This window comes from Hydra vulgaris, chromosome 02, assembly GCF_038396675.1.
Source record: "Hydra vulgaris chromosome 02, alternate assembly HydraT2T_AEP".
In the NCBI taxonomy this organism is placed as follows: domain Eukaryota; kingdom Metazoa; phylum Cnidaria; class Hydrozoa; order Anthoathecata; family Hydridae; genus Hydra; species Hydra vulgaris.
The window spans coordinates 9,747,526-9,760,818 of record NC_088921.1 but is presented as its reverse complement, the minus strand read 5'-3'; the positions used below and the strand labels follow the sequence as shown (position 1 = coordinate 9,760,818).

The following is a 13,293-nucleotide window of genomic DNA, read 5'->3' as shown; positions in this document are numbered from 1 at the left end:
TTGGCCTTGAACGTTTTGGCCTTGGCCTTGAATGTTTTGGCCTTGGCATTGCAACTTCTTATTAAATTCAGAACTTTCGTTTATGTTTGAATTTTAAAAATTTTAATACAGTTGACTTTTTTCTTTACTTAAAAGCTTTCGAACTTTATTGTGTGTTTTATGTCATGGGTTAAATTTCCATTTTTGACATCCCATTTTTGACTGGCCGTTTTTAAAAACAATAATCGAAGGCTTGATTTTTTTTTTTTTAATGGAATTTATTACGTCTATATGTTAAGTCACATGATTTTATAACATTTTTTATTATTTAAAACATTTCAAAATTTAAAATAGATTTAAACATGTGATTTTTTTCTTAAAATTAAAAACAAAATTTAAAAGGTTTTTTGAATTAAAATAGTTTTTATTATATTTGAATTATAATTTATTATAAAGTATTTGTTTTTACTTGTTTATATGGTTTCTATTCAACTTTCTGTTTAAATCTTTACTTAGAGGTTGCAAGTAATGTATTTTTAATAGAGTTTTTGATATAATTTTACCAAATAACATAAAAAATCAAGTGCAAAAATTGATACAAATGATACACAGAGAAATAAAAACTCATATACATAATTTCTAAACAAAATTCCATTTTTAAAAGTATCATTTTTTCTAGAAATAGTAAATAAATACTTGATTTGAATAGAGGAAAGACTATACTTGCTTTTTAAACATTTTAAACATTGTACTTTCTATATATGGTTAAAAAGAATTCAAACTGATTGATGCGAAAAACCTCAAGGTTCTAGTTTTATTATAAAAAAAGACATAAGAGTAAAATTCATAAAAGTTACGTGCTTTTTGTCAAAAATTCAATGTTTTTTGTTGCGCTCTGGAATTGCAACCAGAAACTGCTTTGACATCTACTAGAAATAGTTTTACACCTCAGATTCAAAAGCCTTTTACCCCCAAAAAATATCTTTTTGAAAAGCATCGAAAAATTTTTTTTTTATAAACAAAATAGTTTTAAAAAACTATCTTGAACAAATCAATCATTATGATTTAATCAAAAAGAATTTTTGTTAAAAAAACTATGCTCAATGATGCAATATTCAAAAATCAGAAATATTTATTTCAAAAATATTTCTGTGTCGCTACAATGTCGACTCCTGTCAAACATATCTTTTGTCAGAGAGGATTGATAATGCGCACTTATGAGGTTGTATGTCTGATTTGTTGCTTGAAAATTTGATGTTTCTTAAATGTAAAAAGAACTTATAGACTATTTAGTGACTATTTAGTTAATGCTTATGACATATATTTAATGCTAACAACAAATAACAACATATTTTAATTATAAGATGTTAATATTAGTTGTTAGCATTTAGCCCAAAAATACATAAAAATAAAGAATTAAAAAATTTATTTTTTTATTTTTATGTAGTTTTGTTTTTGGGTTTATTATTATAGCTAAATATATTTTTTAACTGATTTCATCATAACATCTGAAAATTGCATTCTATAAAACTGTATTTGATGAGCAGTATTTTGGCTAAATCCTTTATTACTGTTGTTTCTATGATATCATTATTAATAAAAATTATTGCATAAATTAGGATGGAAAAATTTTTTTAGTTATCTGGGTATTTCTGTTGTAATAATTATAAAGAAATTTCTTTTAAAGTTTTAACTATATCTAAACAAGCTTTATAATTAAAAAATAATTAAAATTTGATTATGATTTGTAAATCTCTGCAGTACCCCTCTGAGCTTCGGGACCTTGCAGGTTTGCGCTTTCTCTAGTTATGCTATTCTACTATGAGGTTCTTTTCTTCTTTAATTGATAAATGTTCAGAAAAAAAAATTATTGGTCATCACAGAAACAATGAAATAATAAATTTTATTGTTTTAGCATCTTATATAACTATTAATTATAATAACTGATTAAAAATTCAGTACAAATAAAGCTTTTAAGTTTTAAGGGTTTTTTATGTTAATTATTTTTATTGCTTTTGATTTGTGTAAAATAAATTTTACTTCATTTTTACTGCTACTTTTTTTATATTGATTTTCTTGCTTAAAAATTCTATAAGCGTATTTTGTATAATATATTTAGAGGATATTCAAAAGTATCAACATAACATTAATGAAAATACATACTTATGTGTAATGCCTGTTATCATAATTTCTGAGCTAAAATTTTATAAAGATCATTCTTTTTGAAAAGTTTTGATTCACAAACATTACAAAATTGTTTTAAGTTTTTAACTGGGTATATATTAAAATCCTATCTATAAAAACATTTATTACCTAACAATCAAACATAGTAAATCAATATTAAAGATAATTTTAAGGTTTTTCTTCTTAAATTGAGTTTTGTTGAATATTTCAAAAGATTGTTTTTACAAGTTGTTTTTACACCTATACACCCTTATGCACATACAGGCTGTTACATTGCTTTGCATTCTTTTTGTTCTTTTATAGATAAACTATCTTTTTTGAACACATCCTTATTAAAAAAATATTTTCTTTTAATAGATAGTCTGTGGTATTTTGTATATATGTGGAGTAATCATGTGTGTTTGAGTTTTGTTATATTCATAACTAGTGGCTTTCGACAGTCTGTTTTTTGATGTATGTTTTGTTGTATTTTTGTTATGGTCTTAAATGTTGGAGTATAGAGAAAACTCCATTCTTAGTATGATTTAGTTATGGTCATTAATCCTTATAATAACTTTATTATAGAGATCAGTATCTCTATGATAAATTTTAAAGTTTATTATAGAGATCAGTGGTTATGGTTTCAAGATTACGCTGATTCTGACTGTGTTGATGCCATGAAATTTTATATAATTAGAGCACTGCCATATAAGAAACCCATCAAATGCCCACCTATTACTTTTATTGACATTATATTAGAAACTATCCTAACCTACAGCAACTATCAATTTTAGACTGATCAATTTTCACAAATGTCAGGAATAACATGTATGGTCATGCCCTATGCTAATTTTTTTTTGGGAAGAATTGATGAGAAATTGAAAAGATAATTGACTAATTTTCAGAGTTTCTTTCTATGAATGATTTATTAGATTTAGATGACATATTTTTTATTTTCATGGGCCTCCGGAAAAACCAATCCAAATTTTTGACTTTATGAATGCACGATCAAATTTACTTTAATTAATTCTACTGATTCTATTAATTTCATGGACCTAACAATTATCAAATAGTTATTCAATCGTCAACAAAGGGTTTAAAAAAGCTCTACGATATGCACAATCCAAGCTTGTTTATAACAAATAAAAAAAAGAAAAAAAAAAAGAGAGAATTTTACCAATAGTTACAACATTTGGAAAAGTTGAAAAACTTATTAATAAAGTCATAAAAAAGCACTGAAATATTTTTGAGCTGGATCTTAAAAATATATGACCAACTCCACCCATTGCAAGACAATTATTCAATTTCTTATTCAGGCCGCACATAAAAAAGCGTATATAAAAAATCTTTACATTTTTGGGAGTAACAATTTTTGTGATTTCTTTTCCATTATCATATTATTTAATATTTGTGATGACTTTTTGTTGCACGAAGTGTGTATTTTTTTACATTTTGATCAATAAACATAATTTGAATGAGGTATCTATGCCAGCGCTAGGGTTGAAAGAAGACTATTGTGGTTTGTTGATTTTTTTAGTTTTTTAATAAGGTATATTACTGATTGTTTTGGGTTTATTAATAATAAAACTTTCTATTTGTTTTAATTGTCTTAAAAAGAATTTTATAAGTTTTTTTGTTTCATATTTTGTTTCACTTTCTTGAGTTGTTTTAGTTTTAATTTAGTGTTTTTATTAGAATTTTTATTTATCGTGTTTTCATGTTTTCTTTTGGTGATTTAGTTAGTGATTTGATTTAGTTATTTTTATTTATATTGTACAGTAGATCTACATATTCAGTATTATATTATCAAAAAAATGCTGCTTTACAAATTTGGGTATGGTCGTGTTTTGGCTATTTGTAGTGAGTCTTTTTATTTGTAGTAAGTCTGTTCTCCTCTATTTTAATGTACTTCATTTTTCCTTAGGCGTTCACTGCTAGTGTGTGACCATTTGGCAAGTTTATATGCCAAAGTTTTTGAATAAAACCTCTTTTTTTTAAAAAGAACTATCCAGAAAATAGATTTAGAAAAAATGAGACACTTGTTGAAAAAGTGAAAAAAGTTATAAGGTTTTAAGTAGTTTATTTTGACCATTTGCAAATTAATGGGAGCCACTGTATCTTGTTTATTTGGCTATAATTTCTAAGATATTGCACTTGGAAGTCTGAAATTTCAAATTTAACCTATGTACATAATGCACATTATAATTTGTAAAAATCAAGGAAAATCAGTGTCCCACAAAGTTTTCTTTAAGTCGGTTGAAATTCTCAAACTCAGAAAAAAGAAAAAACAAAACTCAGAAAAAAGAAAGTGTAAGAAAGTAGTTCTAATAAAATGTTCATATCAATCAATTTTAATGGCAACCAAGAATTATTGTAAGCTTACATCTAATTTTAAAAGATAATGGAATCACAACAGAAAAATGAATGAAAATTGTAACCAACAAAATTAGGTCTGGCAAGTTGCTTAACAAAAATATTGATTAAAAAAAAACACAGAAAAACATTTGGCTTTTTCAACTGAAATTAATTACAAGTTTTGAAAAATTAAATTAATCTTCTTCAATAATAAAACTTTTTAAACTATTTCTATTGATCACACCAAGTGTTTTTAATGTTGTGTTCTGTTTGTAGTTTACTGTACATAAAACAGAGAAAGTTTCTGTGCTGTTCTTAGATATGTTGATGCGTTAGGTGTTGTTGGTCTAGATAAATTTGATAATGAAATTTAAAAGTCAATCATCAATAGATTATGAAACAGTACAGAACATTGCTCTTTTTTAGAGGTTATCTTTAGAAATTATTTTTTCTTCAGAGTATTTTAAACTACTTTTCTAGGAGTTTCACATGAAATAGAAACTGAAAACTGCCACATCTATTTCTATTTTTTAGTTTTTTTCTAAAAATTTTGAACCTTCATAAAATGAGGGGGTTCTGAACTTTATATTCTTTTGTATGCCAAAATATACTGTGATAAAATTTGAAGCCTAAGTATAATTTATGATTGTATTCAATATAAAGAATTTTTCTTAAAAAAAGTTAGTTTTCCTCAATTAGGAAGGTATAGTGAGGATTTTTCATGATTAATCATTATTGTTTTGATGATCTATTTTTTTTAATTTTTTTTTTATTCTGATTCACTTCCAACCAGACTGCAAGCAACCACTATTGAGTTAGGAGTTACTAGAAAAAAAGAATAGAGTTATAGAGCAAGGAAAAATAGGCAAAAGACTTGAGCAGCTGCAGGTTGTATGAGTCAGGAAAACATGAAGATGGGAGAGAGTTCCAAAGAGTTTAAGTGCAGGGAAAAAAACTAGACAAATAAAAGTTTTTAGAGCATGTAAGGAAAGATACAGTAAAATAATAAGACTTTACTGAATGAGACTTTACTGAATGCAGTATCGTTAGGCATGAATGAGATTTGGTTAATTGAACCAGAGATGACAGCTCCTTGAAGCAGCGATCACAATAGTATTTGTAGAAAAGAGAAAGAGACACAACTTTATGATAATGGGAGAGAGACTCAAGCTTGGTAGATAAAGCAGGTCCAGTTACGTTTACAATGGGTTTTTGCACCTTTTTTTAATAAAGAAAGAACATAATTATAAGAACCTGCCCGAATATTAGAACAATACAGGGGTGAATAAGAAATTTGTAGAGGTAGAGAATGGAATCAGGTGTAGGAAAATGCAAGCACAATAAAGAGAAACGACCTTAGCTGATGCTAATTTAGCAGTCAATTGTATAAATGGTTTCCATGAGAGGTCAGTAATGAATAATAATCCAAGAAGGAGTGAGCTGTTCTAAGCAATCAATAAGGGAAGACTTTTTGTCAAGACAGGATTATATAGTTGTGTCATCAGCAAATAGGGACACTTTAGATGTTATGTTTTTAGGAAGATTAATAATGTAGAGAAGAAACAAAACAAGACCAAGGATAGAACCTTGAGGTACCCCAGAAGTTACTGGAAATGAAGAAGAGTGTTGGCCTTTTAAGATCACTTTAATAAGATGGTTAGAAAGAAATGATTTAAACTCAAAAACTTTCCTAAATACACCATAAAAAGCAAGGTTATGGAAAATTCCAGCATGCCAAACTTTGTTGAGAGCCTTAGATATGCCAAGAGCAATAGCCCTAGCCTCTCCGCCTCCATCTAATGCACAATAGAATCTTTCGCAGCAGTTAGCAAGTCAGCCTTAGAGCGAGTGGATTGGAAACCCTGATTGTCTAATTTGATTGTCTGACAGTAAGTTATTTGACTCAAGGTAGGATGTTAAAAATTTATTGATCAAAGACTAAAAGACCTTGCAAATAACAGATAAAATATTGATTGGGTGATAGTTAAAAGGGTCAGAATGTTCTCAAGAGTTTTTCATTTTCCAGCAGCAGGAAGCAGGCAGGAAAATATGATTCAGTTAAACACTTTTTAAATAGTTAGGAGAAATTTAAAGAGGAACACTTGTTAGGCTATAACAGGAATGTTGTCTGAACCAGTAATAAAAGAGTTCAATTGAGAAATGACTTTAGTAGCGTAAGCTGGAGTGATTTGAATGTCTAACAATGGGTTACCCTGTCTAATTGGAATGAAAGGAAGAGTATGGCCATAAAATTCAAGAGTCGAATCAGAAGAAAAGTTATTTGCAAATTGTTCTGCCTTGATCCTTGGGAGAGTTTATAAGAATGGTTCCATTAATGACAGTTGTTTTAATGCACTAATGATTCTTTTGAAGGTTTTCCAAAAGTCTTTAGAGCTTAATTTTAGAGATAAGATAAAAGATTTTGTGAACTAAGAATAATGAAACTTAGCATCAGAGAGCACTTTTTTTCATCAATTTCTTGCAATTATAAAAAAGCGTTCATTCTCAAGAGTGTTGTTCTTTCAAAAAATGATAAAAAAAATAATTACGATTAGATTTAGCAGCTGCAAAAGAAGGTAAAAACCAAGAGTAAAATAAGGGTTGACTTAGAACTGACAAGAAGAAATATAAGCATCCATTCTTACCTGGATGCCGGAGGTTAAATAGGAGGTGCATTTATCAGCAAAAAGAAAAAAGGCATCAGCCTAAAGGCTGTTACAAAGAAAATTACTAAAAGAATCCCAGCCATCCTAAGGGTACTAGTAACTCTGATGATAGGGTGAGTCCGAAGAAGTAAGATCATTGCATGATTGGAACCACCAGAGATACTGAACACAAGTTAGGGTTAGACACAAATCAAGGAGTAAAATTTAGTGTCCTTACAGATGATTAGTTCTTAATATACCTAAAATATGCTTTGTAGGTAATTCTGTATACTTTCTCTGTCTCTGTATATCTCTGTATATCTCTGTATACTTTATAATAAAAGTATTTCCTACTGTTGCAAGTTTTATATTTTTAATATCACCAGGAACAGATAATTTTTTATATTCAAGAAACAGCTTTGTCGAAGATATTTAAATTCATTCATGTAATCAAAGCATGGAACTATTAAACAGTTATTTTATTTTTTTTTGCAAGAATGACAAATACCAGAATCAATAATTCGACAGCATTCTGAACAAAATAAATTTTTTTTTTAACGGAATCTTCTTAGATTTCGGTAAATTGAGATTAAGTAACTACTTTAGAACACTGCCTTAGCCAGCAAATAGCACAATAGAGTTTGTCATTTTTTAAAATTCTTTTTATCTTTTTAACTTGATTTATCCAGGAAGTTTCCCCAGGTTGACTGATAGCTATACCTAGAGATGCATAAAAACATGTTTTTTTCACCCAAAAAAAGGTGTTTTTTTTTGGGTGAAAAAAGTTTTAGATCCTTTTAGTGTTTTTGTTTACTTACTTTTAACTTTTTTTAAATGTTTCCAACTTATTTAAGATTTTTCTATTTAGTTTTGTTTGAGTATTTTATATTCTATATTAGATTATATTAAGATTAATCTATTTTTATTAAAGTGTGAGCAGAGTTCACAAAAGAGTTCAATTACTAATTTTTTTTATTGCTAAAATGTTTAACAAATTATTTGTTCTTTCCAAAATTTGAATATAAAAATTGATAAGAACAGTTTATAAGTTTTTTGTTTAAAACTCATGTACAGAAGAATCTTATTCAGATGTTTTGATTTCATCTGAAACATTTATTGATTTATGAGATTTATTTGAAATACTTATGTTCTTTAGTCAAAATTTGTTGTTGTGTTACACACATATTTATTGCTTCAAGTTTTAAATTTTGCGATGCAAACACTAGTTTTGCTGCTTTTTCATTTAATAATCTGTTTCTTTTGGCACTGTAAACATTTGCATAACTGCTAAAACTTCTTTTGCGAGCAGCACTTGTAGCAGGAACCTGAAGAATTTTTGCTGCTACTTTTGATAGTTCAGTGGATAAGTATAATCCCTTCCACCAGTTTGGACCAAACATTAGGTCAATAGCTGTCCATATAAAAGTTTTCATATAACTCCTCCTTTACATTTAAAATTTGCTAAATCAGCCATCAAGATGTGTATTTATTAGGTGAGTTTACTGCAATTGAGTTTATTCACAAAATTACTTCACATGCATCAATCTGTTAAAAAATTTAGATATTGTGTTAATGGTTTTACTTAGTTAAATAAAAAAAGTTACTAATAATTTAATCTTTTGCTCCCCATTTAAATACCTTCTTTGATATTTGGGCTAAGTAAATTAGCAGCCATATGAATTTTTGTTAAGCAAAATTTTTGTCTTTTAGAAATAGATCTTTCGTTTTTACTTCCTCTTTTTTGTTAAAGGACTGCCTACTATGTTTTGATTAAAATTATAAAAAATTTTAACTATAGACGACAATATTGGGCTGTCAGTTTCTGTTATCTTGATTGCATCAGCTATTGGTGCTAGCAACTTTAAAAATCCTTGAACCTTTTCACAAAAAATATCTGATAACAAGCTATTTTTTGTTGTAGAATTCAATACACATCGCTCAGAGATGACCAAAGATTTTAAAGGCTGTATATTTTTCTGTAAACTATCAAGACACGTCACAGTGGAACCCCATCTATTAATAAATAGATTTTAATCACATATTCTAATTTAATAATATAAAATTAGAAATAAAATAAATTACTATATAAAACTATGTTTTAATTGTATAAAAATAACAGTTACCTGGTCTTTACGGGTAGTTTTAATGAAATATTTGAATCAACTGTTGATTTTTGAGTTTCTTTAAATATTGCACCTAATATGTGAGAGTTTTTGATTTCCTTTACAATATCTATTGTTTGTGATATTAGCACTCAAAGAGTAGGCATTTTTATAAAATCATTAAAAAGCAAATTGAGACTATGAGATATGCATCCATTGCAATTAAGAAGAGGATAGCTGTTTTTTAATAGCTTCCATGCCCTTTACATGTTTTGCTGCATTGTCTGTTACTATTCTGAAGACTTTTTCAGGATTAATTTCCTTTAATACCCTTACAAACTGTTCAGTTATAAAATTAAAAAAAGTTTTGAACGTGAAGTTAAGAGTTGGGAGAGAGTTTAAAACAATTTAAAAAAAAAAATTATTTATCATATATTCTTAAAAACAAATATACATTTATGTAAACTTTACAAGGCAGTGTTTTCCATAAATTAGACAATGTCAACACAAAGTTGATAACTGCTTCATCTCTCCAAAATGTAAAAAGTTTTAATTTTTAAATTATTTGCATAAATAATGCATTAGTATTTTTGTTTAAATTTACTAATTTAATACTCACCTAATATTACTCCATCACACAGTCTAGAATTAGTCCTACAAAATCTGCTATGGCAATTAATTCTTTAACATTGGTTGATATTCTATTGAATTCTTTATCCAAAAGTGTGTTTGACAATTCAAACCTTGATGGAAGCTGATAAGCAGGGTGTAAGTTATTTAAAAAGGTTTTCCAGTAATTATTATCAACTAAACTCATGGGTGACCCACTTGCATAAATAGATAGATGTGCATCATATGATATTATTAATCTGAGATAAACAATTAAAAACTACTATGCAAAAAAAAAAAAAAAATGTTGATACCTTTTCACATTGTTTCATGCTATCAAATATTGAACAGGATTTACCACTTTTAGAAATTGGTTCTGAATGTTTTAAAGGGTCTGAAATAATGTTTGTGACACTTGTAATATTACAATGCTTACTTGAAATAAAGTTTTTAAATTTGCATGTTGCTTTACTTTGTGTTGTTTGACAAAAAAAGAATTGACAAAAGCAATCAAAAGAAGTTCTTATTTTTACTTGTCTTTGTCATTGCTTTATTAGTTTACTTACTGTTGAAACATGGTTTTAATTTAGTAAAAGAAAAATTTTTATTACTCTTATTCCTTTTATATTTTTCCTAAGTGAAAGTGTGCACACACACATACACACACAAACCATTCATTTTTACCTTCTTTGAAATCTAAACAGACTTAATAAATTAAAAAACAAAAAACCAACAACAAACAAATAATTATTTATTAAAGCTACTGATAAATCAAAATAAAATGAACAACAATAATTCTCCTTGAAAGCTGAGAAAGATTTATGAGCTCAAATTTTTTGCAGATCTTGCTTCAAAGTCTCTGTGAACTTTAAAAATGTGTTTGGAAATTCTTATGCCTACTTCAAGTGACGTAAGATAAAAGGTAAATTTTAACTACAGTAGTAATATTTAGATTATAAGAGTCTTACCAGAGTTTCAATTTACAAGACAATCTTTTTTTATATCTTCTCTGATTTTGTTTATTATTTGTTATGTTATTATTTGTTATATTATTATTTATTATGTTATGCATATATATATATGTATATATATATATATATATATATATATATATATATATATATATATATATATATATATATAATTTGTTTGAATAGTATAAAATTAATTAGACTTTTGATTTAAAAAATTAAAATATTGTATAAAATGCAGAAAAAGCAAAACAAGTTCAAAATGAGTCTACAAAAAGGATATAGATCTGCTTCTGTTGTGTTAATATATATATATATATATATATATATATATATATATATATATATATATATATATATATATAAGGCTTGGACAGGAATGGCGTGCGATCGAACACTATTGCTGACCATGCCAATTTTTTTTTTTTTTTGACAACATTTTTTTTTGACCATGATTTCTTATATTTTTTAATGATTTAAAAATTTCTGAAATGCGCTGAAAATAGAAACGCTAAGCTTAACTTAACCTAGGAAAAAATAATAATATTTATAATAATAATGAAAAAAAAATTTTATACGGAAAAGAAAATATATAAGCACTAAAATAAAAAGTAAAAACTTTAACTCGAAGCGAAACTTTTTGTTCCTTTTTTCATTGCATTAGAAATATGGTATTAAAACTTATCTTTTATATTTATACATATATATATATATATATATATATATATATATATATATATATATATATATATATATATATATATATATATATATATATATATATATACATATATACATATATATTTATATATAAGCATGTATTTCTTTTTTGTAGAAACATCAAAATGGGACAAAATAATTCATACGCAAAGAAAAATGAAAACATTCTTTATAGCCAAGAGTTTAGGTTAAAATTTAGTGAAAGCGTTGGAGTAGATTGGAAAGCTCTTGGACGTCGGTTAAATATTGAAGATCACCATATTAACATTATTGATCACGATAATCCTAGAACTGATGAAAAGGCGTATGTAATGATAACTAAATGGGTGCACATGAATGATAATCCAACCCTTAAGGAACTAAGAACAGCTTTAATGAAAATGAGAAGAGTGGATTTAAACAGGAAAATTGACGAATTTACAAGTAATTGTTTTTTAATTTATATTTTTCATTAATTAATTTGTTTTGTAAAAATAATTTTGAATATTTTTTACATTGTAATGTAAAATAAATTGTAGTTTAAATAAATTGTAATGTATATTTTTTACATTATGTAAAAAATCATGCAAGTTGAAGTGAAGGATTCTTTGTTTATGGGACATAGTACAAGTTGCTAAATGCTATCAAGGAAATAATAAGTAATCTCAATACCAGTTTATTACCTTCAAATCAACAATTAAAATTCTTTTAGTTTAAAGAATTAATAATCCCTGTGGTCAAAGTGTCCAATGACTTAGTAAATTAATAGGACAATCTGAGATGTCTAATAATAATTAATTATATATTTGAAAAACAACAAAATAGATGTTAAAAGAGTCAATTATTTGAAGAAAAGATCTATTTGTTTTTAGTTTTCTGTAAATAACTTTTTAAATTTAGCTAAGATAATGTCATTGAATAAAAATTAAATTCTGCATCTTTTAGTATAAAAATTATACACACTGAACAAATATTAAACTTTTTATAAAGAATTTTAGGATTTTCATCCTAAGAAATTTGGCAATTTTTAAAGTCTTTTATAAAAATTCAATTAGGTCCGCTAAAACTGATAACCACATTTTTTTGTCATAAATCTTCGTGTTGCATCAAAAGCCAAGTAATAAGAGGGGAAACATTCATTTTTAGGTTGCAACCCACCCTAATATACATGTATCACAGCTTGATATTGTAGATCCGGGCTTGACTTTTAAAGAATGTAAAATGAACATTACATGATGCTATGAGTATGTAAATAAACATGTAAAAATAAAGTTATATAGTATTTACTAATTATCTTGTTTATTCTTGGGAATTTATTTATAAAAAATGACAGAAAGTGTTGAAGGTGTGTGTCTCCTCCAATTTTAGATTTAGTGGTAGATATGCTACATTTTGGTCTTTTATTGAGAAATGGCATGATTATGTTTTGTTGTCAGACTTAGTCAAAAAAAAACCTCTAGCATATCAAGCTGCTATGTTAAGATATACAATTTCTTCAGAACTTGAAACATTTATGAATCATTAAGTCATTAAGAAACTTTGGAAAGACATAAATATTTTAAATGTTTTCAAGAAGATAGTGAATGTTTTGATGAGTTCTTGATAGAAATATGAATAATAAGTAAACAATGCAATTTTTGTAATGCAGGAAATTGTCTTGGCACTTTATTAAGAGTTAAAATTGTATTTTCGATACAATATGAAAAAGTACAAGAAAATTTACTTTCTGAAAAGACATAATAAAGCAGTAGAAATTTGTTGTTCTTCCAA

At 26.5% G+C, this 13,293-nt stretch overlaps 2 protein-coding genes across 7 annotated transcripts in view; both read left to right on the top strand.

Annotated features, from left to right (window-relative positions):
- LOC136076723 (usherin-like) overlaps nucleotides 1-13,293 on the top strand; it is a 765,758-nt gene that overhangs the window by 420,048 nt on the left and 332,417 nt on the right. The window lies entirely within an intron of this gene.
- Nucleotides 1-13,293, top strand: part of LOC136076720 (NACHT, LRR and PYD domains-containing protein 3-like) — a 49,313-nt gene that overhangs the window by 501 nt on the left and 35,519 nt on the right. For 3 of the 6 annotated variants that reach the window (XM_065790096.1, XM_065790101.1, XM_065790099.1), the window contains exon 2: nucleotides 11,660-11,967. In XM_065790096.1, the coding sequence (XP_065646168.1) occupies nucleotides 11,670-11,967 (298 nt within the window). In that variant the 5' untranslated portion in view covers nucleotides 11,660-11,669. Of the gene's footprint in view, nucleotides 1-3,919; nucleotides 4,022-10,695; nucleotides 10,776-11,659; nucleotides 11,968-13,293 lie in introns of those variants that run through there. The other 3 variants (XM_065790097.1, XM_065790098.1, XM_065790100.1) reach the window with 2 other exon arrangements.